At 39.3% G+C, this 27,916-nt stretch overlaps 1 protein-coding gene across 1 annotated transcript; it reads left to right on the forward strand.

The window, feature by feature from the left end:
• Nucleotides 1-738: 738 nt before the first annotated feature.
• Nucleotides 739-27,498, forward strand: vps33a (VPS33A core subunit of CORVET and HOPS complexes). The gene is made up of 13 exons (XM_088335325.1): nucleotides 739-882; nucleotides 1,053-1,118; nucleotides 1,992-2,119; nucleotides 2,238-2,424; nucleotides 5,628-5,744; nucleotides 5,832-6,006; nucleotides 6,090-6,283; nucleotides 6,862-6,988; nucleotides 7,067-7,134; nucleotides 7,199-7,336; nucleotides 12,812-12,949; nucleotides 13,040-13,208; nucleotides 26,159-27,498. The coding sequence occupies exons 1-13, from the start codon at nucleotides 781-783 to the stop codon at nucleotides 26,350-26,352; spliced, it is 1,803 nt and encodes a 600-aa protein (XP_088191451.1). The 5' UTR covers nucleotides 739-780; the 3' UTR covers nucleotides 26,353-27,498.
• Nucleotides 27,499-27,916: the final 418 nt, after the last annotated feature.

Consider the following 27,916-nt stretch of genomic DNA (forward strand, 5'->3'; position numbering starts at 1 on the left):
AGCCACTCCAGCAGCTCCCGTGTTATTTTTCGATTGTTCTCAGTTATTTTCGATTTTTCTCAGCTTAGGGATGCTGCTGGAAAAGTGAATTTCCCTTCGGGGATGAATAAAGTATCTATCTATCTATCTATCTATCTAATTGACTGTGATCGAAAGTAAGGAGCACTTGCCGTGTTTTACTGCGCGCCAAAATATTAGCAAAGCATTGTGGGATTTGTAGTATTACCGGCACAGTAATACCGTGGGCCAGCTCTAATGCACATTTGATATGATCTTGCAGGCCATTCATAATCACACTGTGGACAAAATTTGGCCCGTGGGCCTGAGTTTGACACATATGCATTAAATCAATGACTCGATTTTTGAAAACTTAACAAACATCCAAGTTAATTTTAGCCAGTGCTCAATGTATTTGTTTCTAAAAATAATAATAATAGTGATAATAATAAATAAATAAATAAATCGCGAAAACACAATACATATTTTACCGTCACATTTTTGTTGTCAACAGTGCTTGTCATTGTATACCCAATGCGCATGCGCGTGTTTGAAACCCTTTCGCTTCTAAAAATAAATGTTTTTTTTTTGTTTTTTTTTAAATAATGGAATGTATGTTTTCTTAACCAAGAGTCATCAAATGGAATTTTTATTCGGGTTAAGCCATATTTTGTTCATTCTTTTTGCCAAAAATTATAAACAAGTCGTACGTGTCTTTAGCCATTAGAGTGTCAGGTGACGAAACTGCGAGTCACATGATTCGTCCTGCCACTGCTAGGGAAAATGGCAGCACACTTATCATACGGGAGGGTCAATTTAAACAATTTGCGAGAAGCAGCCAGAAAAGAGTTAAGGGAGTTTTTGGACAAGTGTGCAGGGAGCAAGGTAATATTAAACACAATGCTCAGAACGTGATCTCCATGTGTTGATATGGAGCGGTCTCCACTGCCTGCTAAAGAGTGCTTGTCGTTGAAGCTTTTCTCTATGATAATGCGACATTATGCCTCGACAATAAGGAACACTGTGAATGTTGTGTCATGTGCTTTTTCCTGCAGGCCATAGTTTGGGATGAATATCTGACGGGACCATTTGGATTAATAGCGCAATATTCTCTTCTTAAGGTGACCACACTTTTCATTTGCTTATATAATCGTTTTGATTAACTTTACTAGTGTTATTAACAGGAATCTGCCACATCTTCGTCATAACACTGATGCTGAGTTTTGATTGGTACTTGTTGTTTTTTCTATACACAACATTAAGAGGCGATCGTCTCTGCCGGTTCAGAATGTTGGGTGTTAATTTAACGAAATAATTAGTTACAATTGCTCACTACTTCTTCCAAAAAGTAATTGAGTTAGTAACTGAATTACTCAAGTATTTATACACAACAAAAGTAAGATGAAGTATGTTTAACTCTGCAGTGTAACATGAAAAAATCATACTCTCAGAACCTGAAACACTGATCAAGTAGAAATCTGCATCTGCACTTCAAATATTTTGTTCACAACAAAAGAGTAAATCAATATAAAGTGCTCATGTAGGTTTAAGATCAGGTGATAGTGTAATAATAGTCCTTAGTTTGCAATCATCTGTGGTCTGTGCAGCCTTTTGAGACTTCTTGTGATAAAGGGCTATACAAATAAATATGATTTGACTTGACTATCCAATCCCTCTCTCTATGGGATGTTATGTGCCTAATAACATAAGAACTCCGTTACCGATAATGCAAAATTCTTACTCAGCATGTCCCCTAACGTTTACAGTTGTATGTTATGGGTTACTTGCGAGCGACAAGAAAGTGAACACCTGTCCACGCCAAGACGCATCGTCTCAACTTATTCAAAGTAACAGACCGCTTTTGACCTTCAGTAATGCTAACGGAAGAAAAAAATAATTAGATGATCCTGTTAATGCTGTTATTCCCAACACTGTTCATATCGGAAGTTGATTGAGTATTTTGACCTCATTTTACGCATCGTTTTTTACTGCAGGAACATGAAGTGGAAAAGATGTTCACCCTCAAGAGTGGTCGGCTCCCATCCGCTGATGTTAAAAACATCATCTTTTTTGTCCGCCCGAGGCTTGAGCTCATGGATATTATTGCTGACAATGTATTAAGGTAGCTTTTTGTTTTTCACTGTCAAACAAATATTTGATTTTCACATTTCAAAATAGATTTCATGTCCTAAAACGTCACACTATTCACCATGTACGTGCCATGTATCATGTGTTGGCAGTGAAGATAAACTTCATTCGACACGTGACTTCCACATCCTGTTTGTACCGCGGCGTAGCATGCTGTGTGAACAACGACTCAAGGAGCAGGGTGTCCTGGGCTCCTTTATTAACATTGATGAGTATATCCTGGATCTGATTCCCTACGATGGTGACCTGCTTTCTATGGAATATGAAAGTTCCTTCAGGGTGTGTTTTTATGCTTTGCATTAAAAGAAAGAAAGAAAATTAGATATGTTCTCTCTAATTGAAACATGTTCTCTCAAATAGGCAGACTAGACCAGGGATCGGGAACCTATGGCGCAAGCCATATATAGTTCTTTTCATGATTTAAGACTGCTTTGCAGAATGGGTTTTAACCATGCGAAGCAGAAGATAATGCTGGTTCAAGAGCGTTTCGGTCCATTATACAGACGCTCCCCTACTTGCGACCATTCGACTTACGAAAAACGATAAATACGAACAGTTTTTCAGGATGTTGAAAAATATCCGGACATTGCTGTAAGTTAGATTTTGTATTGTGTGCACCTTTATCCGGGGACAGGACAGTACTGTCGTGCTTCTTTCCGCCGCTACCGACGTCTGGTGGCTCTGTGAGAAGTCACCCAGCATCCACCCTGAATATGAAATCCGGCTTCTACTTCCTAGTTAGTGTATAAACATACTATGTGTACTGTATATCTAGCACGCTAAGAACTTTGACGTCTTCATTGTTTAATATCTCGTGCATCCATTTAATTTGGTTGTTGTCAAGTGTAAATGAGAGGCGAGGCGTTTCTTTTGAATCAAAAGTGGAATAAGAAAGCTTGATGTGGTTGAGAAAATGGTAGGAACATTTTTTTTCGGCCACTTAACCACACGGAGGAGGACCTCTTGAAGCCCATCTTCCAAAAGTAAGTTAAACTAAACCTTATTCGTCTTTTTAGAGGATATCATATAATGAAATGTTATTTTTGAGTAAAAAACAATACAGGTTACTTATACAAGCCTTTAACTTACTTATATAAATCTCAAACATTCAAAGTAAAGGACTGAATCAATTTACGAAGAAATTCAACTTTTAAATGATAGTCCGGAACCTATACCGTTTGCTAGTAGGGCAGCGTCTGTATATTAAACACAATTTTAACTGTGTTTTACAGTCAAGGTGTCACAACAACACACCCTGTTTTGGCTGTAAATGGCTGAACAAACCTATATATGGAGGCTTATTAAACAATCTAGGTTCATTGTTGAGACACTTTTTAATGAAGAACTGTAGAACAAACTAACTGAAAACAGGCACCTAAAGCAATTTAATTGGGTGAGTGGTAGGAATGGGTGGAGCTTTACACAGGGCGCTATTGTTTGCCCAGCACCGTCTGCACTGAAAGTATATACGCTGATATCCTCGTTTCCAGTACTTTCTGGCATTTTTACAAAATAACTTTGCTTGCACCTTGTTTTTAAACCCTTATTTAGGACAGAAATGACAGACAAAATGAGCCTCAACACTCCTAAGTAACTGCGGGAGAGGGACAAACTTTAGGTGGTATATTTATATTGAAATGGGACACATGCTCTGGCATAATTATTATTTCATCTTAAGTCAGACAGTGAAATAAAATGTGCTGAAGATTTAGCTTTTGTCTGGAGAGCGGTTTTGGCAGTTTGGTTGTATTTTGTCTTCAAATATATGGTGTGGCTCTCTCAGAGAAAAAAATCAAAACATTTTTGCTTTTATGGCTCTTTGGCTCATAAAGGTTCCGGACCCCTGGACTAGACTATGTCAAATTGTAAATGCATTGATATTCAAAATTTAAAAGTCGTTATAAAAGACAAATAAGCACATTTATGAACAAAGCATGTTAATGTTTTTTTTTTTTAAAATATGATAAAGAACAAATTGTAAGAAGTGATTTTTAATAATCATTTTTTTCTACATAACATTTACCAATTTGGCTCTGCATTTACTTCATGGTGGGTTTAATAACACCCACTCGTCAATTAAGGATTACAATTAACAGTGGAAATAAATAATCTCAAGCAGGGGTCTCAAACTCAATTTAGTTGTGAACCACTGAAGCTAGGGCCCAGGTGAGGTTGGGCCAAATGCGGTTTTCGACAAAAAACGCTGATATAAATATTCCGCTGATCTTAAAGGGACATTGTTTTATATTTGTCCACTAGTTGTCACTGTACCCTGTGTAGTTCAACCGCAAATGAGTCCAAGAAAGATTACAAATTATGGAGACTGAAGGTAAGCAAAACTCACCCATTTTCTTCAATTTATCTCCCAGCCTCTCAAAAAAAGACAGAAAGAAGCGAAGAAGATCCGTTTTCGAAAAATGAAAACAAATTAGAGAATAAGACATTTTAAAAAAGGGGCCAAAAAGGAAAACTGGAATCAAAAGAAAATTAGGTGGAAAGAAAGCAAAAGGGAAAACGAGGAAAAGAAAGAAGAAAATAATGGAATTAAAGACAAAAACGAAATTAAAGGATTTTTTTATCGTTTTACTTATTTTCTTTTTTTTCTTGAGTTTATTATTTGTCTTATTTTTTTCTTTTCCCTTGTTTTTTTTGTTTTTCCCATTTTCTTTTCAAAAGTATTAAGGTGCGTTTTGGTCCCATAGTCTCCGTAGTTTGTCTCTTTCCGTTGTGCTTTTGGCACTCGTTTTTGGTGGCACGACAGAATACAGCGACATCTAGTGGGAAAATAATATACACTGTCCCTTTAACTTTTATTTTGAGGTAAGAGCCTCAAACTATCAACCTGGGCGGCGCAATTGGCCCTAGGCTGCGAGCTTAAGGCAAGGCAACGTTATTTGTATAGCACAATTCATACACAAGGCAATTCAAAGTGCTTTACAGAAATGGCAGACAGGTCAAAAACACACAATAAAAGACATAGAAAATTTTAAATGTGGTTTTTAAAATGCATTAAAACCACAAATAAAACATAATAAAATCAACAAATTAAAATAAGGTAAAAGTGAAGAGTGCAGATAGAACCCTTTTAGTTGTATGCACAGTTGAACAGAGCTGTTTTCAGCCTGGACTTAAACATTGTCAGAGTAGACGCCTGTCTGACGTGTTCAGGAAGACTATTCCAGAGTTAACTGAAACGCAGCTTCACCCTGTTTAGTCCTGGCTCCGAGCACCAGCAGAAGGCCTGTCCCTGAGGTTCTCAGGGTCCGAGATGGTTCATTTGGGACCAACATGTCACAGATGTACTTTGGTGCTAGACCATGAAGAGACTTATACACCAGCAGAGCTGTTTTAAAGTCTATTCTCTGAGCGACAGGAATCCAGTGCAGAGACCTGAGCACTCCTGCTCTAACATCAAATAGTTATAAATAGTTGTGATGATTTGTCCCCTCAGTATGACATAAATGTTTTGCATTCTGTTACAGGACTGTTACTTGGAAAATGACCAAACAAGCCTTTACCACACAGCCAAGGGTCTTATGACGCTCCAAGCGTTGTATGGCACTATTCCACAGATTTATGGTAAAGGAGAGTGTGCACGAGTGAGTCATATGGAAGACCAAATAAATATAGAGAAACATGTCAATGCACATTGACTGATATTTTCTTTCTTTCTTTGTTGCTATTAGCATGTTGCCAACATGATGCTGAGGATGAAGAGGGAGTTTGCAGGTATACAGAATCAGATCCTCCCCGTGTTTGACACACTGCTCCTCCTGGACCGAAATGTAGACCTGCTAACTCCTCTGGCCACACAACTCACATATGAAGGTCTCATTGATGAGCTATACGGAATCAATAATGGTTAGACCTAAAACAATGGTATTGTCTGTATGTCTTTTTCAATTGCATTGAATGTGGATATTCCACTTTGACTTATTTAATAGGCAATGTCAAGTTGCCACCTGAGAAGTTTGCCCAGAAAAAACAAGGCGAAGCAAGCAAAGATTTGCCTTCAGAGCCCAAGAAGTTACAACTCAACTCAGCAGAGGAACTCTATGCAGAAATCCGTGACAAAAACTTTAATGCTGTTGGAGCAGCCCTCAGTAAAAAGGCTAAAATTATTTCAGCCGCATTTGAGGTTTGTACTACTTTAGCTTAAAATCACCTTAGGATGTTTAGCTCTTTTAAAGGTGGGATGCATCATTTAAAGTTTAAGCCTGCAATCTTGACTTTAAGCCAGGAGATAGCAGCAGAGTACTACATGTTTTGCCTTTACACTCTGTAATATACGCTTCTTTTTTCATCTTTTGGGGGTTTGTCCTGTCCCAAACAAGCCTGATAAAAGCAATAAAAGCAGAGAGGTGCAATGGAAAATATAGCATGAGGGCTCTTTGAACTCAATTGGGCATTGTTAACACATACTTAATAAAGGAAGAAAAATATTTAACGCTTAATCTTTTGTGGACCCCTTAAACTATGCACCCCACCTTTCATGCTGTGCTGTAATGCCATTCTGAAATCTACTAAAGTGTTGTTATCTCTTTCTGACAACGTAATTACCAGATAAGATGGTAATCTTGCTTATCAAAAAGGTCTAGAAAGAAAAAAAATCGATTATTGTTAGCAAGCTGATGACATTTGCAAATAGTCAATATGGAGCACTTTCTTCCGGTCCGTTAACTATAGATTTGCTGTATTTGTTGTCTTATTTGACAGGAGCGTCACAATGCTAAAACAGTGGGCGAAATCAAGCAGTTTGTGTCCCAGTTGCCACACATGCAGGCAGCTCGAATCTCCCTGGCCAATCACACATCCATAGCAGAACTCATCAAGGACATCACAAGTCTGTAAACAATAGGCCTTTTACTCCCTTTTACACATTTTTACAGTTTTTTTTTCCTCTGGGTTGTGTGTGTTTTAGCATCGGAAACCTTCTTTGATAACCTAACAGTGGAGCAGGAGTTCATGACTGGTGTTGACACAGACAAGGTAGCTCGTCTTTGAACATGGGTACGATGATTTATAATTGTAATATTGGGCACATATAATGCAGGTGAACACTTACATCGAAGACTGCATCGCCCAAAAAGATCCCATCATCAAGATTTTACGGCTTGTATGCATGCAATCCATCTGTAATAATGGCCTCAAACAGAAGGTCCTTGACTACTACAAGCGAGAAATACTCCAGGTAGAGTAAGAATAATAATTAAATACTACACACCATGAATAAATTAGACCGGTGGTCTCAAACTTTCAGCCGGGGTGCTAATTGCAGCCTGTGGGGTGATAGTTCAAGGTTCTCGCCTTAATATGAAAGTTAAAGGGACAGTGTGTATTATTCCCCCACTGGATGCCGCTGTATTCTGTCATGCCTCTAAAAACAAGTGCTAAAAGCACAACGGAGGAAGACAAAATATGGGGACTTAAAGTGACCAAAACACACCTTTATTACCTTTGTAAAGAAGAGAAATAAGAAAACAAAAAGAAATATATAAGAGAAGAAAATAAGGACAAAAAAATAAAATCGAAAAAAAGAATTGAGACAAAAAGTAAAACTCGAGAAAAAATGAAAAAAAATTCAAAAGAAAAAAAGGGAAGATTGCATTTTTTTCCCCTCTTTGTGCTATTTCTTTATTAATCATTTTCTTTTTCTCAATTTTCATTATTTGCTTTCTTTTCCCTACTTTTTATTCCCGTTTTCCTTTTTTGTCTCTTATTTCTTCATCCCTATTTTTAATTCCTTTTTTAAAAGAAAGTATGTTCCTTTTTTTATCTTTCTTTGTGAAAGGCTGAGTAAAAATTGGAAGAAAAATGGTGCTTTTTGCTCACTTTCAGTGTCCGTAATTTGTAGTCTTCCTTGTACTCAAATTTGGTTGTACTACACATTACAGCAACATCTACTGGACACAGTCACTTTAACAGCGAAATGTTTTTATCAACTCTGTTTTTGTTTAAAACCATATTTGGCCCAACCTCACCTGGACTCAAGCTTCAGCGTCCCCCAACTCAATTGAGTTTGAGAACCTAAATTTGACAGAACGCATTTTGGAGGGGACACATGGCCATCACTCAAGGAAGTTAAAATGCATGGTAAAAACAAAGAATTGGATAAATATACAATTGTCAAGAATGTTTTCATATATTGAATCCATAATTTAATGGAAAAGAATGTATATGTATGTGCGTCCTTGTTTATCTTTAGTGCAGTGTTCTTGTTTGCCCGCGTCCCTGCGTCCTAGACGCATCATTTCTGCTGGGGACGCATCGTCTCAAATCAACGTGCGTCCCAGGGACGCAACTTTTTTGACACAAAATTGTCATTATTACCCGATTACCTTTTTTTTTAACAAAGATTTACCACACTCCAAACTTCGTCAGGCAGATCCGCCATTGGTGTTTTGGTCTCGCGCTTTGAGTTTTCGTCTGCACGCCGATCTCGGCAAACGAGATCTTGTTGATTCGAGATTACGTCATTGTTGTGGTGCTTGTTGTTGAGTGAAGGTTAAGTATGCATACCTGTCAACCTGTACGTTTTTGCCGTACAATGTACGTTTATTATGCATTGACATGTACCACGTACAAGAAAATCTGTACGGAAAAAAGCAAAATTGTCAAGTATGGGTACCATCCGGAATACATCGACTATCACGAAACGGCAAATCAATCAAGTCAAACGAGATCGAGTTGTGTAGTGAAAGTCCGTCTCTTTATAGAGAACCGGCTTATTCGGCTCAACTCATTGAAGCTCTCAAACGGCTCACTTGCTTTGATGCATTATGTTACGAATTATTTTGTTGTATAGAGAAGTTAAGAAAAAAATATAAAAGGAGAAAATTAAAAAAGACAGGTTTGTGGTTGTCCCTTTAATCAGTATATTACCAAAAATAATTTAATGCAGAAAATGAATTAATAATTTGAATGAGAAAATGTATTATTCTACTTAATTATATTTGCATGTATTTTTTCCTTCTACCGTGAACATCAAAGCTACTTAATTTTTGAACTTTTTTTTTATAATAAACCTCATTCATGTCGAGCAAGACTGTTAGTATTAGGTGAAAATCAACACAAAATTGGTCATTTCTTCAGTGTCGGTAATGAGTTGAAACATATTGCAGAAAGTGATAACAACAGCAATAATTCCAGCACAAAAAAACGGCGGGAAAATTCTTAGGAAGATCGCGGAGGCAGGGAAAACACGTGTGTTGAAGCGAACGATTCGACGACAGATTATTAACAAAAGAATACTCCTAGCAAGAAAAGGTCTTTTCTGCCAAAATGGACTAAATTATATTCCTGGTGACGCTATGAGGAGGATGATAATGGATTGGACCTTGAGAAGGCATTACAACTGTGGCGGGACAGCAAACCACGAAGAATATATGAACTGAAAAATCTGAAGATATAACTGCTTTGTATTACCAATTAACTGTGATGATTAAAACTAAATGAAAATATAGATTAATATAATTATTTCAGCAATATTATTTTGTATAATGTACACTATTGTTGTGAACTGAAAAATCTTGAAGTGATAACTGATTTGTATTACCAATAAACTGTGATGATTAAAACTGAATTAATATATACATTTATATTATCTCTGTGTGGTGTGGAGGCTGCAGCGCTACCGACTGGGGTAGTGTGAGGAGGGTAACGAGGACAGCGGAGAAAATAATCGGGACTACACTTCCCTCCATTCAGGACATTGGCCAGAAGCGCTGCTTATCCCATGCTAAGAACATTACCGGGGACCCCTCTCACCCCCATCATGGACTATTCACTCTGCTAGCCTCTGGGAAGAGGTACTGCAGTGTGCGGTGCAGGACCACCAGGCTCCGCAATAGTCTAGTCCCCCTGGCCATTAGACTGTTAAATGGTCAATCTAACATATAGTTAACTTAAATCTAAACGGCCGCTAATTTGACTTTTGCACTAGTGGCAGTTTTTTTATAGCTTGCCACTCCTTGCACATTTGATCTCTGCACTATTGTTACTTACAGTGTTATTACTTACAGTGTTATTGTTTACAATATAATGGTACTGTGTACCTGACTTGTTAACCTGACTGCCCATCTTGCACATCTGGTTAGCGTCTCTTCTTGCACTATCGGCACTATGGTAAATAACACAATACAGCTTTATTTATATAATCTGAATCTGAATATATTTGTCGCCGATTTACAATTTCAACCTCGATAACACTAAATTTTGGGGACCCATAGATCTCTGTTGGGACCCATAGATTTTTGAGCATGCGAGTCCCCGGGACCCATCACTTTTCAGAGGTAAAATGAACACTGTTAGTGTCTCGTAATAGGATTGAGTATCCAACACACAATGCCTTTTATTTTGCTTTTATCTGTTGATTAGCTTATAAATTATTTGCATTTACTGAAACATTTATAAGTTACTTTTGATCAAAATTGTGAAAAACATTTTATGTAGTCTTTTAGGTTCTTGTTTGGTCTACAATATGGCTTAAAACTGCACCAAAAAAACTTCTTACCTCCTTTTCAATGTGATCAATATTTTGTAGAATGATTAGTAGTCTACATTTTTACAGCGCTTTTTAAGTCACTGAAGACACACACCGATAGCGGCGACTGCCATGCAAAGCGCCTACCTGCTTATCTGGGGCAATGAGGGTTCAGTGTCTGGCCCAAGGACGAATAAATAAATAAATACACCCGTATGAATGGACAGACAAATATTAAAGATTTTTTTCATTTTTATTAAATATGGGTTCGATCTACTCCCGCAACCGTCGCCAGGAAAATGTTTAAATGTGGTGAATGATTATGAAATGTAACAACTTCTTAAATAAGATTAGATATTTAATTTATGTTCAACACAAAGGTCTTCTGTCTGGAAAATCAAAAATAACAAATATCTACTATTGAGAAGCAGTGTTCATTTTACCTCTGAAAAGTGATGGGTTCCGGGGACTCGCATGCTCAAAAATCTATGGGTCCCAACAGAGATCTATGGGTCCCCAAAATTTCGTGTGCTCCATGCCCTTACAAACTCGTATTTTCCCTTACAAAATACAAAAAAATCTCTTTTGTTTTCTAAACATGTTTATTTATGTAGTTTAACATGTTATATTGTACATGTGTTTTGTTTATATCATATGTATTGTTAATGAACATTTTGTTGTGAGACACTGAGTTGCTCGACATGAATGAGGTTTATTATAAAAAAAGTTCAAAAATGAAGTCGCTTCGACGTTCTGTAGAAGGAAAAACTACATGCAAATATAATTAAGTAGAATAATACATTTTCTTATTCACATTATTAATTCATTTTCTGCATTAAATTATTGTTGGTAATATAGTAATTAGGGGCAGCACTGCGGCGCAGTGGTTAGCGCATGTGCGGCACAGTTCATGTCATGGGAACCTCCTGCGTGGGTTCAAATCCAGCTCCAGACTTCCTGTGCGGAGTTTGTATGTTCTCCCCGTGCTTGCGTGGGTTTCCTCCGGGCACTCCGGTTTCCTCCCACATTCCAAAAAAAACATGCATTTCAGGTGAATTGGCCGGTCCAAATTGTCCCTAGGTGTGAATGAGCGAATGAGTTGTCTGTCCCTGTGTGCCCTGCGATTGGCTGGCAACCAGTCCAGGGTGTCCCCTGCCCACTGCCCGATGATTGCTGGGATGGGCTCCAGCATCCCCGCGACCCTACTGAGGATAAGCGGTGCAGCTGATGAGATGAGAATATAGTAATTAAAGGGATCACCACAAACCTGTCATTTTTTCATTTTCTCCTTTTATACTTCTTTTTTTCTTAACTTCTTTATACAACATAATCATTCGTAATATAATGCATCAAAGCAAGTGAGCCGTTTGAGAGCCGGCTCTTTAATGAGTTGAGCCGAAAAAGCCGGTTCTCTAAAAAGAAACGGACTTTCACTACACAACTCGAACTCTAGATCGGCGTGCAGACGAAAACTCGAACCGCGAGACCAAAACAACAATGGCGGATCTGCCTGACGAAAAGTTTGGAGTGCGGTAAATCTTTGTTAAAAAATGATTATGACAATTTTGTGTCAAAAAAGTTGCGTCCCGGGGACGCACGTTGATTTGACACGATGTGTCCCCAGCAAAAATAATGCGCCTACGACGCAGAAACGCAGGCAAACGAGAACACTGGAGAAGCTGAAATTCTTGATTTTTTTTTTTTTTTTTACCATCATTCCCTTTCTGATTTTTTTTCATGTTTAAAGGTGGGGTGCGTGATTTAAGGCTGCAAACATGACTATGCCAGGAGATGTAACAAATAATGTGTGTGTATTTCTTAGATATGCCTGAATAAACTTTTCTTTTTTCATCTTTGTGGGTGTTTGTTCTAACCCGTACAGGCCTGATAAAAGTAAGATAAAAGCACATAGGTGCAATGGAAAATAAAAAAAGGGCTCTTTGAACTAGGTTTGGCATCATTAAGACATACTTAATAGAGAAAATATTAAACCATCAAGTTTTTAAGAACACCTCTTACTTCGCACTCCATCTTTATCAATGAAAACGAAAAAAAGACAATTTGATAATCAAGTCTTAATAATTACTTGAACAGATGTTGCACTTACACATACAATTGCTTCTGTTAAGAAAGTCTCGTGATCTCTATTTATTTGTATCAACATGTATCTTTTTCTTTTGTAAGACTTATGGCTATGAGCACATCCTGACATTGAACAATCTTGAGAAAGGAGGTCTTCTGAAGCCGCAGACCAGCTCCCGGAATAATTACCCCACCATTAGAAAAACCCTCAAACTGTGGATGGAAGATGCAAATGAACAAGTATGACGCCGTGAGCTAAGATGCTTTCAATTTTTCATCCTTAACAAGAGCACAGCTTTATTTGATGCTTTGATTCCAACTTTCTCACAGAACCCCAATGACATCTCATACGTGTACAGTGGCTACGCGCCGTTAAGCATACGACTCACGCAGTTGTTGGCCAGGCCGGGCTGGCGGAGTATTGAGGAGGTGCTGAAGATGCTCCCTGGCCCACATTTTGAGGAGCGCCAGCAGCTGCCGACTGGACTCCACAAAAAGCGTAAGGCCAAATGCAAATGTGTTTTTTTTCCAGCAGCCTTTTGCCTCTGCAAGATAAAGATAAGAGGATGGCTTTGTTTTTGCAAAGGCAACACCTGACTGACTAGATGCATTGTTATGCTTCATGTGTCAGTTTACACTTGTCTTTGTTTGTGTGCACGTGTTAGCCCTCTAACAATCCTGTAAAATTTGCCAAAAATCACAAACCAAGACGTTCTTGAACTAATTGGAGAATATAGACGGTTTTAGTCTTTTTTTGAAAGTTCTAAAGTTTGCCCCAAACTGAAAAAAATCACTGCATGGGCTCCTAACCAATGTTCCCTCTAATTTTCCATGGGTCTGAGCGTTCACACCAAGTCGGTGAGCAACGCTCGATACAACAGTGAGCCACCATAATCCCAAGTGTGGCAAGATAATTTAATTATCAAACATGTCCAAAACTTGACATCAAGTTACATTTTGCTGAGTTTCCGGCAATGCAAAATTATTTTTCTTTTTTGAAGTAATTGACTCATGTACTATTGCAAAGGTTGTACGGCCTACAAACGTCATTTGTTCTTGCAATTTTTTCACAAGATATCCATTTCTTTTTATTTCCTCATATTATTTGTCGCATAATATTAACATTTTTGGGGGCTTATTTAGTCTGTTGTAAGATACAGAACTGTACTTAATCACATTTTTTTGTGGAAGTACAATGTTGGCAACAAGATTCACTTGATATAATTGGAAATTATTTGAATGCAACACAAACTTTTTATTCTTTTTTCGGTGTTTTTTTTCTACTTTTTTTTTCAATTCCTTTAAAAAAAATCTAATTGTTTTTATTTTTTCCGAGCTGTTACTTTTTTCTTTTTGTTCTCTATTTACTTTTTTCCTACATTTCTTTCTTTTCTTTTTTTCTGGCTTTTTTCTAAATTTTTCCTTCTTTTTTTCTCTTCCTTTTGTTTCTTTTTTTTCTCAGCTTTTCACTACTTTTTCATTTTGGTATTTTTTTCTTTTTTGTTCTATTCCCCCCTTCCTTTAAGTCATTTTGTGCATAATTTTACTTTTAAAGAACCAAAAACAACCTGAAGAGCCGTTTAGGACCCGAAAGAGCTGGTTCCTTTTTAGTGAGCCGAGCCGAAGAAGCCGGTTCTTGACATACTCTACTAACTTTACTTAACTTCGTTCGACTTCAAAATACCGCATTCAGGATACAACGTCAGGGGAACCCGTGTATTTTTACCTTCATGCACTGTAACTCTGACTTAAGTCGCTTCTTAATAAGTAATTTTGAGCCCTCATTTTTGTGCGCTGGCTAGATTTTCTTGTGCGCTGAGAATGTGCGAGCAGTGCGCAATTGCGCACGCGCGCAGCTTAGAGGGAACACTGCTCCTAACATTGAGCATTCTCAGTTGGCACACACAGAAATAGTTTTTTTTATACTGGCCATAATTTTTGGGGGAAATATAATGCCTGCAGATGAATGTAACATAGGCATCTTAGCTGGAAAACAGCTGAGACAATAATATGAAGCCGAGATTTACCTGTGATATCTGTGTCCCGATATTAGTTTAAATCTGATCACAATTTGAAAAGCTAAACATTGTGTCTAAAGGTATAATAAAGCATTTCCGAAAATTGCCATTTATAGACGACCAGTTTACAGCTCTAAAACCTCTGCAACCGTGTATTTTACTTGGGCCAATTTTTTAGACATTGTGAAAGAGTTGTAAATGTTTGACCTTCCTTTCCAGAAGTCAGTCATTATTTGAATTGGGCACACCTGGCTGAAGATGTTTGAAGCCAAATTAGGTCATTTTTTTCAATACAGGCATTCATAGGTTATGCCAGGCTAAGGACTGTGGGGGGGAAAAAAAGCTTGCAATTGGTCAGACGTGTTGTCAATCAAAAGGTCAGAGGCTAACGGACACACTGGAAGCGAGCTCACGACTTAGTTTACTTTTAAAAGGGAATTATGAGGCGAAATAGTCAGATTACAACAAGTAACGTCAAACAATGCAGAAATGCTCTTAGGTGGGTTTTTTTGTTTTATATCTTTCAGCATTATAGTGTGTTTTGGAGAAAATACTTTACACAGTTGAAATGTAACACATTTAAAAGTCCTGAATGTAACAAGACCATGTATGCAAATAATAGTTTCATCAGATGACTATCAGAGCACGTTATGGGTGAGTTACGCCTGCTTAATGGTTTTCGAGTATCTTGTTGTAGTGATTAGTACATTTTGGGTCATCAGAAAGCTTGGGTATCAAAGGGTAAGATCGATAGCAGCACAGAATTTTTCAAGACACCATTGGTGCCACCATATTGGCAGTTGGAAGTGTCATCACTGGGAATGACACTTGCTTTGAAATATGTTAATTAGAACTGTGAGATTAGATTCAGAAGCCTGCTTCTGCTTGCCCGTGTTTCAAAGGTGATAATCTCATCAAAACTGAATGATAATTGGATGCTGTAATGCAAATAATTTTTCCTTTAGTGTATTTTGTTTTAAACTTGTGCTGCAATGATTAGTCGTCATTTTCAACAAAAATCAATGATATAAGAAGTCGGCAATGAATTTATTTGTCAACTATTGTCGCTGGACACGTTTTTTTTCAACAGACTGAGGTATCTTTACATTAATATTATCTCAGCTGTGAGTCGTGCAATGCTCATTAGCTAAAAGAGTTGGGAACCTTTGGCTCGCGAGCCATATATAGCTTTTTTCACGAGTACCGTAAATTCTGGACTATAAGCCGCTACTTTTTTCCCAAATGTTCAGCCCTGCGGCTTATTCAGTGAAGCGGCCAATTTATGGAATTATTCTAACGGCCACCAGCACCGCTGGAGTTTCAAAGGTAAGATTAAGACCAGTAGAATATGTGCGCCAAGAAAGACTGCAACCTCTAAGTTAAAGCATACATTGTCTGTAAAGTTATGGTACATTCCGATAATGAGGAAGACGCCCTTGATGGCGATAGGTACGAGGAGAACGTAGAGGACGACCTACCGTGAATTTCACTATTACGGGATGCATTTTTTTAACAAGCACGTTTGATACATTGCGAGCGTGACCCTACTAGCGTGTTGGTACCTTTCAAAGGCACGGTTTAGGATGAAAGTTATATTATTATTAAAGCTTTGAAAACTCTTTCGGTGTACCGTCTTTCTTCCTAAATATGTGTAACCATGTATAATATGTATTTGCAACTGTATATTTTTGTAATGTATTTATTTTAGAGATTTATTCTGATATGTGTTCTACGGACGAATCTAAAAAAAGGGGCGGAGCAAACGCGGGCTGATGGGAATTGGGGTAAAGCTGAGTTACCGGTAGATCTGTCTGTTGTCGCAGCGAACAATAGTGGATATATATTTTTCCCACCCTTAACTTTGGAAATATACATTTTGTTTCCTTGGATTACTTTTAACGGGACCCGGACTTTACAAGTCTGCATTATACGTTAATTACGGGTATCATTTTCCATTTGTGATGCCAACTGTGGTTCTAGAATTGTGTGCTATCTGTGTGGTTACAATCGTGGAACTTACAGCCAGATCTGAGTAAATTTTTTGATTGTGTCACAAGAGGTAGGAACACATTAGACTTGGCCTACACAAATATCAGAGGAGCATACAGAGCAGCCTCCCGCCCCCACCTTGGCTCATCAGATCACCTTTCTGTTATGCTAATTCCTGCATACAAGCCTCTGCTGACCAGAGAAAAACCCACAGTGAAGCGGGTGAGGGTGTGGACTGAGGGGGCAATGGAGGCATTACAGGACTGCTTTGAATGCACAGATTGGGACATGTTTAAATCGGCTGCCACTTACAACAACAAAATAAATATAGATGAGTACGCCATGTCTGTGTCAGCCTACATCAGTAAATGCGCAGAAGACGTCAGCAATACCAAAACCATCTGCACCCGTGCCAATCAGAAGCCCTGGATGACTGCTGAGATACGCAAATTGCTAAAGGTACGGAACCTTGCCTTTAAATCTGGTGACGAGGAGGCGCTGAGATCAGCGAGGGCTAACCTGAACCATGCTATCAGACTAGCAAAGCGATCGCACAGTCAAAAAATCCAGGACCGTTTCCTCAGCACAACCAACACCAGGGATATGTGGAAAGGAATTCAGGCCATCACCAGATACAAGCCAACCACCGCCCCAGTGCAGGACACTAGCACGGACTTTCTGAATGACCTCAACAACTTATTTGGGAGGTTCGAGGCACAAAATGGCACCCCTGCAGCGAAAGCGGTTCCACATCAGGATGAAAGAGCACTCCTCCTGGACTCAACTGACGTGCGGAAGACCCTGAGTAGGGTCAACACCATCATCCCACAACACCTGGTAGACAAAATGAGACTCCTGGGTTTCAACACCCCCCTGCGGAACTGGCTGCTGGACTTCCTCACTGACAGACCCCAGTCAGTGCGGATTGGTCAGAACATCTCCGATGTCATCACCCTCAGCACGGGCTCCCCCCAAGGCTGTGTCCTGAGCCCCTTGCTGTTCACCCTGATGACACACGACTGCGTCCCCAGGTCAGCCACAAACCAAATCGTGAAGTTTGCGGACAACACAACAGTGGTGGGCCTCATCAGGGACGACAACGACCTGGCCTATAGAGAGGAGGTGGAGCAGTTGGTGGGCTGGTGCAGGGACAACAGCCTGGTCCTGAATGTTGACAAAACTAAAGACATCATTATCGACTTCAGGAAAAACCAGCCCAACCATGCCCCACTTCTCATCAACAACAAGGCTGTGGAGGTTGTCAGCAGTATCAAGTTCCTAGGGGTGCACATTACAAACAAACTCACCTGGTCCGTGAACACTGCATCACTGGTGAAGAGGGCACAGCAGCGCCTGTACTTCCTGCGGAGGATGAGGAGAGCCCACCTGCCCCCACCCTCCCTCATCACATTCTACAGGGGCACCATAGAGAGTATCCTGACCAGCTGTATCTCTGTGTGGTGTGGAGGCTGCAGCGCTTCCGACTGGGGTAGTGTGAGGAGGGTGACGAGGACAGCAGAGAAAATCATCGGGACTTCTCTCCCCTCCATTCAGGACATTGGCCAGAAGCGCTGCCCATCCCAAGCTAAGAACATTATCAGGGACCCCTCTCACCCCCATCATGGTCTGTTCACTCTGCTAGCCTCTGGGAAGAGGTACTGCAGTGTGCGGTGCAGGACCACCAGGTTCCACAATAGTCTTGTCCCCCTGGCCATTAAACTGTTAAATGGTCAATCAAACACATAGTAAATCTAAACTGCTGCTAATCTGTACATCTGTTGGTTTTGTTTGACTTTTTTGCACTACTGGCAGTTCTTTATAGCTAGCCACTCCTTGCACATCTGTTTCTCTGCACTATTATACTTACAGTGTTATTGTTACAGTGTTATTGTTACTGTTTACCTGACTGCCCATTTTGCACATCTGGTTAGCTGCTCCTCTTGCACTATTTGCACTACTGTAAAATACTATACATAGCCATAATTATTTAGTATATTATTAGTACTCAATACTCCAACTCAATACAACATTTTATTTATATCTGTACATTCAAGGAAACTGCAGGTCAGATGTATCGACATTTCGTTCTGTATACACGTGTACTAGAATGACAATAAAGTAGATCTGAATCTGAAGTGTTGGTGCGGGCGCACGCCGCTTATACATGGGTGCGGCTTGTGTAAGTACAAAAGTGGCAAATCACCTAAAAGGTGGTGGGTGCGGCTTATAATCAGATGCGCTCTATAGTCCGGATTTTACGGTATATACTATTTTACAGGCTTGACGCGTAGTTGCTGTCATGGACTTTATTGACAAATTTCAACATATTACCTATTGTTATCTTTTATTGATGTTCACTATGTTTGGTGTACTGTTACTCAATGCTGAATCTATTGCACCCTGGTCATCCTGGAAGAGGGATTACCATTTACCCAAGTCCCTTCTCAAGGTTTCTTATTCCGCTCGTGCTGAGGTTTAGAGTTTTTCCTTGCCCGCATGTTGGTTTAGGATCAGGGGATGGTGTAATTGAATTGTATTGTATTGTATTTATTGATTCTGCCAGTATAAACCATAAACATGATATATACAAGAAATCATTTGACACGCGAACACTCAATAATGATAAAATGATAAATTTAAAAAAATAAAAAGAATAGAGTAAAAAATATATTGTAGTGTATAATAGAAGGTAATTATTTAGAATAGTTTGAAAAGGAAGAATATGTAAATGACAAGACTAGAGTAGAATAGGTCGGAGGAACGCCGTTGGCATAATAATACTATACATAATAACCTAAATCAATTCCCGTTGAACATACGGATAGCAGAAGGGTAAAAACTCTCTTTAAGACGTGAAGTCTTGCTCGCAATGGAGCGAAGACGGCGACCTGACGGCAGGTAATTAAAGTACCTGCAAGCAGGGTGACTGAGATCGTCAATAATTTTTAGTGTCCGTTTTCTAGTTCGATCGATGTACAGTGCATCCAGAAAGTATTCACAGCGCTTCACTTTTTCCACATTTTGTTATGTTACAGCCTCATTCCAAATTGTATTAATTTAATCTCTTATCTCAAAATTTTACACAAAATACTCCATTATGATAATGTGAAAAAGTTTTTTTTTTACTTTTTTTGAATTTATTAAAAATAGAAAACTAAGAAATCACATTTACATAAGTATTCACAACCTTTGTTTGATACTTTGTTGATCAACCTTTGGCAGCAAATACAGCCTCAAGTCTTTTTGAACATGATCCCACAAGTTTAGCACACCTATCTTTAGGCAGTTTTGCCCATTCTTCTTTGCAATAAGTCTCAAGCTAAATCAGGATGGATGGGAGACGTTTGTGCACAGCCATTTTCAGATCTCTCCAGAGATGTTCGATCAGATTCAAGTCTGGACTCTGGCTGGGCCACTCCAGGACATTCACGGAGTGGTTCTGAAGCCAATCTTTTGAGATCTTGGCTGTGTGCTTTGGGTCGTTGTCCTGCTGAAAACTGAACCTTCGCCCCAGCCTGAGGTCAAGAGCGCTCTGGAGCAGGTTTTCATCCAGGAGATCTCTATATATTGCTGCATTCATGTTTCCTTCTATCCTGACTAGTCTGCCAGTTCCTGCTGCTGAAAAACATCCCCACAGCATGATGCTGCCACCACCATGCTTCACTGTAGGGATGGTATTGGCCTGGTGATGAGCGGTGCCTGGTTTCCTCCAAACATGGCGCCTGGCATTCACACCAAAGAGTTCAATCTTTGTTTCATCAGACCAGAGAATTTTGTTTCTCATGGTCTGAGAGTCATTCAGGTGCTTTTTGGCAAATTCCAGATGGGCTTCCATATTCCCTTTACTAAGGAGTGGCTTCGTCTGGCCACTCTACCATACAGGCCTTATTGGTGGATTGCTGCAGAGATGGTTGTCCTTCTGGAAGGCTCTCCTCTCTCCACAGAGGAACGCTGGAGCTCTGACAGATTGACCATCGGGTTCTTGGTCACCTCCCTGACTAAGGCCCTTCTTCCCCGATCGCTCAGTTTAGAAGGCCGGCCAGCTCTAGGAAGAGTCGTGGTGGTTCCAAATGTCTTCCGTTTACGAATAATGGAGGCCACTGTGCTCATTGGGACCTTCAAAGCAGCAGAATTTTTTCTGTATCCTTCCCCAGATTTGTGCCTCAAGACAATCCTGTCTTGCAGGTCTACAGACAGTTCTTTTGACTTCATGCTTGGTGTTTGTGCTCTGACATGCACACTCAACTGTGAGACCTTGTATAGACAGGAGTGTGCCTTTCCAAATCATGTCCAATCAACTGAATTTACTGCAGGTGGACCACAATTAAGCTGTAGAAAGATCTCAAGGATGATCAGTGGAAAAAAGATGCACCTGAGCTCAATTTTGGGCTTCATGGCAAAGGCTTTGAATACTTATGTAAATGTGATTTCTTAGTTTTCTATTTTTAATAAATTCAAAAAAAGTAAAAAAAAAACAAACAAAAAAAAACTTTTTCACATTGTCATAATGGAGTATTTTGTGTAGAATTTTGAGATAAGAGATTAAATTAACACAATTTGGAATGAGGCTGTAACATAACAAAGTGTGGAAAAAGTGAAGCGCTGTGAATACTTACCGGATGCACTGTAGATACTTTGCAGGGACGGGAGGCCAGTACCTATTATTTCCTCTGCCGTCCTCACTACTGATTCCATCTTTGACAATTCTTTCTGAATGACGCGACCAAACCAAACTGTGATTGACCTAGTTAAAACTGATTCAATGATAGCACGATAAAAATTGACGAAAATGGATTGATGGACTCCGAATGATTTGAGTTGACAAAGGAGTAGAGCCTTTGTCTGGCCGACTTTAGAATATCGGTAGCATTGACAGTCCATGTGAGGTCAGCTAACAAGTAAGTACCCAGAAACTTTAATGAATGGACCAGTTCCACCTCACTACCATTAATTGACAGTGGCACATGCGGGGGAGGCTTAGTACGGAAATCTATTATCATCTCCTTAGTTTTACCTACTTTCAATAACAGATTACTCTCATGACACCAGGTGGAAAGTGAATCAATTTCTGCTCTGTATTCAGTTTTGTCTCCATTTGAAATAAAGCCTGTAACCGTGGTGTCGTCTGCATATTTAGCGAATAGTGAATGGTCAGAATTGGATTGACAATCATGTGTGAATAGGGAAAACAAAGTTGGAGACAATGGACAGCCCTGAGGCGGTCCAGTGTTGAGGACAGTAGAACATGAATCTTTCTCACCAATGTGAACGGACTGTTCTCTATTGAGAAGGAAATTTAAAATCCAATTTGATAGTAAAACGGGAAAATTGAGGTCATGAAGAAGTTTAAAATGCAGTTTAGAAGGAATGATAGTGTTGAAAGCCAAACAAAATCTATGAATAAAACCCTAACGTATGAATTCCTATGCTCAAGATAATAATAATAATAATAATTTCCTTTGTATTGTCATTCTTTGTAACAATGTACACAGAACGAAATGTCGATACACCTGACCCGTTGTAGCGAGTCGATGCAGCCGCAGCCAACAGAGGGCGCCGCCATTATACCTATTAGGTATGTCTCGGCCGAGGCGCGAACCAGCGACCTCCCAGTCTCAAAGCGGGCACACTACCATCTAGGCTACTGAGCTGGTATGACTTAGAATCTCATGAATACGAATTGGAATGGCATCATCAACACTTCTATTAGCACGATACGCGAATTGGTACGGATTTAGATTTGATGGTAGAAAGGACTTCATAAATTTCAAGACAATCTTCTCGAAAGTTTTCATGATCACGGACGAGAGTGCTATGGGTCTATCGTTCAAACATGAAACATTGTTCTTCTTCGGGACCGGTACAATTGTAGCTCGCTTCCAACACGAGGGTACAGTAGCAGAACTCAAAGACCAATTGAAAATACCAGTAAAGACAGGGGAAAGTTGAGAAGCACACACTTTGAGAAGGCCTGGTGATTTCCTCTTTCAACCTCCCGAAATCACGTCTTGCCTCCTCTTCACTGATGATCAAAGGATTGTCGTCCTCGGTCATCGGGGCTGGCACTGGAGTGCTACTATTGTCCTTGTCAAATCGGGCATAAAAGTCATTGAGCTGATCGGGTAGGGTAGCGTCCACATTACCAATAGTCTCCTTTGGTCCTTTGTACTGAGTTACGAGCTTCAAGTTTGACCATAGAGCTCTGGAGTCCTCAGTGTCGAATTGTACTTTTACCTTATCGCAGAATGAACGTTTGGCAGCCTTAACACCCTTTGTCAACGCTGATTTCGCTTGGCGGTAAGCGTCGGGGTCCGAGTCCTTGTGTCTACAGGCGGCGTCCTTGGCAACGATCAATTTCCGGATGGACTTGAACCATGGTTTTGAATTGGAGTACTGAGTTTTGGACGTAGTAGGTAGACAGAGCTCCTGGCAGAAACGTACGTAATCCGACACCGTGTCCGTGTGCTCGTTGATGTCATTCCCGTGTTTGAGTACTTCCCAGTCCGTGCACTCCAAACATCCACGCAGTTTATACACATCAGCTGGTAACCTGGTCGGATGGGTACGTTTGGTAGGTGGAACTTGCTTGAGCTGTTGTTTGTAGACTGGTATGAGTAGTACTGTGGAGTGATCGGAATTCCCCAGACAGATTTGTACGCCCGCTTCACTGGACTATAACAGTGGTCGAGGATCTTGTCACCATGGGTTGGGCGCGTGACTTGTTGTTTATAGTTTGGTAGTACGGAACGAAGATTGGCCTGGTTGAAATCACCTAATACTGTGGATAGGGTGTTGGGATCCTTGTTTTCGTACTTGGATATAGCGCTTGCTAATCCTTTTAGTGCAACATCGACGTCGGCCTGGGGTGGATATATACTGCGGTGAGGGTCACTGATGAGAAATCACGAGGAAGGTAGAAAGGCCTGCATTTAATGGTCACGTATTCCAAATCAGCAGAACATCCACTGCATATAATCCGAGCATCCGTACACCAGCTGTCGTTCACCAAAAAACACACTCCGCCTCCTGTGATATCTGTGTCCCGATCCTGACGGAAAATCGTAAATCCCGGCGGCTGGACTAAGGAATCAGGTTGTGATGGTTTTAGCGAAGTTTCCGAAAAACAAAGAACGTTACAATCACGGAAATCTTTCTGTGTATGTATCCTCATAAACAACTCGTCAGTTTTGTTATAAAGCCTCTGAACGTTAGCAAGCACTATACTAGAGTACTAATAGGAGTACGTCCATCTTAACCTGTGCAGTCCTTTGAGACATCTTGTGATTAAGGGCTATACAAATAAATGCGTGACATGACTTGACTTGACATGTAGGCTCGCATTTAATATACGGCTCTTTACATTAGTTTGTATGACTCGCGAGCCATATATGGCTCTTTACATGAGAATGTGTGGCTTGGAGACAAAATTGATTGCATGCAAATTTTCTCCATGTCGTTCTAAAATTTTTGTGGGCAAAGCGTATTGTAGTGCAGGCTAAGCCAAACCAATACTTAGATTGATGATGGTATTGTCTACTGTATATAGGGCACATTTTAACTACAGTTTACAGTCAAGGTGTCACACACCAAAAAAAACAATTTGGCTGTACATCGCTAAGGAATCCTTTTAAGTGGTAAATTTTTATTGGCATAGAACACTGGCTTTGGTATTATTATTATTTCGTAGATTTGATCAAATGTCACACAGTGAAATAAAATGTGCTGAAGAATTAGTTTTTGCCTGGAGAGTGGGTTTAGCGGTTTGATTGAATTTTGTCTTAAAATACATGATGTGGCTTTTTCCCCATCCAAAAAAATCCAAATATTTTGTTGGGTCTCTGTCTGGAGTGAGAACATATAAAAATGGCGACGTCAACATCCAGTATGGGTACCAAAACTTCAAAAGTTTTGGAGCATTTTACCCTGGATAGGGCCAATAAAAAGACCACTTTTAATGTTTGCAAAGCAGACCTTGCGTATCATAGTGTTAGCTCAGTGACGCACAAACATTTAAAGAGCACGAAGTACAGTTGAACTAAACTGAGTCTCACTCTCCTCAGTAAGATTCAAGTAATGTGCAAGCATATACGGTTCTGATGACACATGTACATTTTTTTACACGGACAATTTGCAAAAAAAAGAGAGAGCTTGAGCGTTAAGCCAGACTGTGCCTGACAGATGTATTTCAAATGAAATCCATGTAGTCCAAAAACAAACATTGCTTGTTAAAACTGTTTCATTTCAAACTGTTGAGAAGTGTTAAGTACTTTTGTTACAGACTTTGTGGTTGACCACTGACTGTACTTGACAAAATGGACATCATATTTGTTTTGTTTACTGTTCTACTGCCGCTAATGTTCCTCTTCTTGGTTTACAGGGATCAAAATGTTTACTTGACTTTAATTACTTTTTGTTTGCCTGTCCCCATTTTTGGATTTACGTCTCTACCCACCGAAAACACTGCCTTATTTCTTTTGATAGCATTTTTGTTTAATATTTGTACGAATCCTGAGTATGTTCAAGGAAATGTGTATTTTTCATTGTACTCTTTTTTTCATTTGTTTATTATCATTTCCTACATAATTAAATTAACTCTATGCTAAAATTAAGAAAAAATAATTATTACCCGATTATTCGACGAGTCATAATATGGTCCAGGCATGCCCAAAGCCTGGCCCGGGGACCACTTACAGCCAATGATTAAATTCTTACGGGCCCGTGGCTTCATAAAATTAATAATATGTGGCCCGCTAGTAATGTTGACCGCAGTATAAAATAAATCTGTACCCAAAAAACATTTCACCATTTTAGCAGATGATGGCAGTATCCCTTTGGCCACCTTACCCTTTTATCCCACCCCATTTCCAATGTGGGAACTATAAATTTAAAAAAAAAGAGTAAAGCTTCCAGGACGAGTGGAAATTGGAGTATTTTTTTCATCAAAATCGGAAAAAACTTTGTCTGCCTGTTTTCAATTAATATAAATAAAAGAGGCACTGCCAGACGAAACATGTTGACTTCAAAAACCTAACTGGAAACGAACGCTGTGAAAAGGTGAAGCAATTGGAAGCTGTTTTAATGGCATGGCCGCGCTATTTCACAACACCCTGCTAGTCAAATGAAAATGCTACTAAGGCGAGCTTTGAGGTCACAATGCTGATACCCACGCACTGCAATCTTTTCATGGAGGGTGGATTTATTAAAGAATACCAGGCTGAATAGTTGGCCCTCACAGATGACCAAATCCGGCCCTGTTTCGGAAAAGTTTCGACACTCCTGTGTTTTCAGTGACTAGTCGACTATTAGAATAGTTGTTAGATCAGTCGTATTTTCTTCTATTTGTGGGCAAAACATTGTGATGGAGTGATTAATTCTCAAACAGCAATAATCTTATTGCCATGCTTTGAATTTGTAAGCAGAAATCCTTTTCTCTAACTTGCAGGCACTCAGGGGGAGAATCGAACAACACTGGTGTTTTTCCTGGGAGGCGTGACATTCGCAGAAATTGCAGCACTCCGGTTCCTTTCGCAGATGGAGGACAGTGGGATGGAATACGTTATTGCTACAACCAAACTCATCAATGGTGCCTCTTGGATAAAATCTCTGATGGACCATCCTGAAGCTCAAATGCACTGAGTCGACCGTATCACACTTCAAACCAGGGACGTTATCAGAGGGGGGCAGGGGTGGGGCAGAACCAAACTACAGATCTACTTTCCATCCCAAGAAAACGAGGATGTAAGAACAAAATAGGAAGAAACAAAGCGAAAAAATTTGTAAATAGCTAGGGGGAAAAATTATCTAAAGAGAAGAAAAAAGAAATCAAAAAGAACTAAGAAGAAATAAAAAAAAAAAGAAACCGGACAAAAGAAGAAAAAAAAATAGATGTTCCTTTTGATCAGTATATTGCTGTTAATAATGTAATATGCACAAAAGGATTTATTTATTTTTCATTTTAAAAAAAATCTACTATTAAACTAAATTATAACATTTCACTCTTCAGTGATCTTTTACCGTATTTAAACGTTGACCCTTTCTCCCATTGACTTGAAAAGCGCTATATAAATGCAGACCATTCACATTTACATTTTTATACTTAGCAACTTTAAAGTCATGCAACTAAATGTCAATCAAAATATGTATGCCTTTTTTTAAACTATGAAATACATTAGTTAAGTGAACCATTTTTAGAAAAAGCCAATCGTAAAACACATCCCTGAAATAAAGACAAGATACAAAAATATTTACAAATCTAAAAAATAAAGATAAAATACAAAACAAATTTAGCCATTTATATACTTGACAATTTTACAGTCAATAACATAGAATCCATGGAAAAATATATATATTGACCTATTGCAAGGGAAAAAGTGTCTAAAAGGGTGCTGTCTATTGTTTTAAATTATGAAACCTGATTTAAGCTACTGCTGGACGTGCTTTTGCTTATGTTTAACGTGCATTAGTGCTGAGTAAAAATTTTTGAGGGGTAATAACAGTTGTGCCCACCCCAACAACCCCCCCCCCCCCCAAGCGACTGATGAATGGTGACGCCATTGTTTCAAACGGTCTTTTGATCGAAGTTATCTGCATGGTGCAGGTCTCATGGACGTCCATTTCATGTAAATAGTCTGGGTGTCTTTTGTGTTTGGATTGTACTAAGGCAATGAAAAACTGTCCGATTGAAACTGTTACTGTCAGAGAGTAGGTTCTGATTATGGAGCTGTATACAATGTATGTCTTGAAAAAGTTTTTGTCACAAAACAAATAAATTTTTCTTGTGAATGTCCAGGGGCGTTAACAAGGAGGGGACAGGGGTGGTCAGTGCCTACCCAGGTACACACATTGCCCACCCAAATAAAACTGGATGTAGTGGTGAGAGAAGTCTGGAAAAAAAGAAAAAAGGGAAGAGAAAAAAAACTTAAGAAAAAGGCTAAAAGGGTTAGGCTGTGAAAAGAAAAGAATAAAAGGAAAAAGTGGAAAAGAAGAAAAAAGCTGGAAAATTTAGAAAGAAAGCTAGAGGAAAAAACTAAAGAAGACATAAAATGAGGTATATATTATAGTAGAGAGGGAAATAAAGCAGGTAAAAAACTAGGGGGAAAAAATAAGAAAAATAAAAAAAGAATGCAAGCAGAATAAAATGAAAGGGAAAAAGCAAAAAAAAAACAGCCAAGAAAAAAGGAAACAAAAAACAAAATTAAAG

The sequence above is a fragment of the Urocampus carinirostris genome, chromosome 5 (genome assembly GCF_059441175.1).
Source record: "Urocampus carinirostris isolate Australia breed hairy pipefish chromosome 5, RoL_Ucar_1.0, whole genome shotgun sequence".
NCBI classification, from domain to species: Eukaryota; Metazoa; Chordata; class Actinopteri; order Syngnathiformes; family Syngnathidae; genus Urocampus; species Urocampus carinirostris.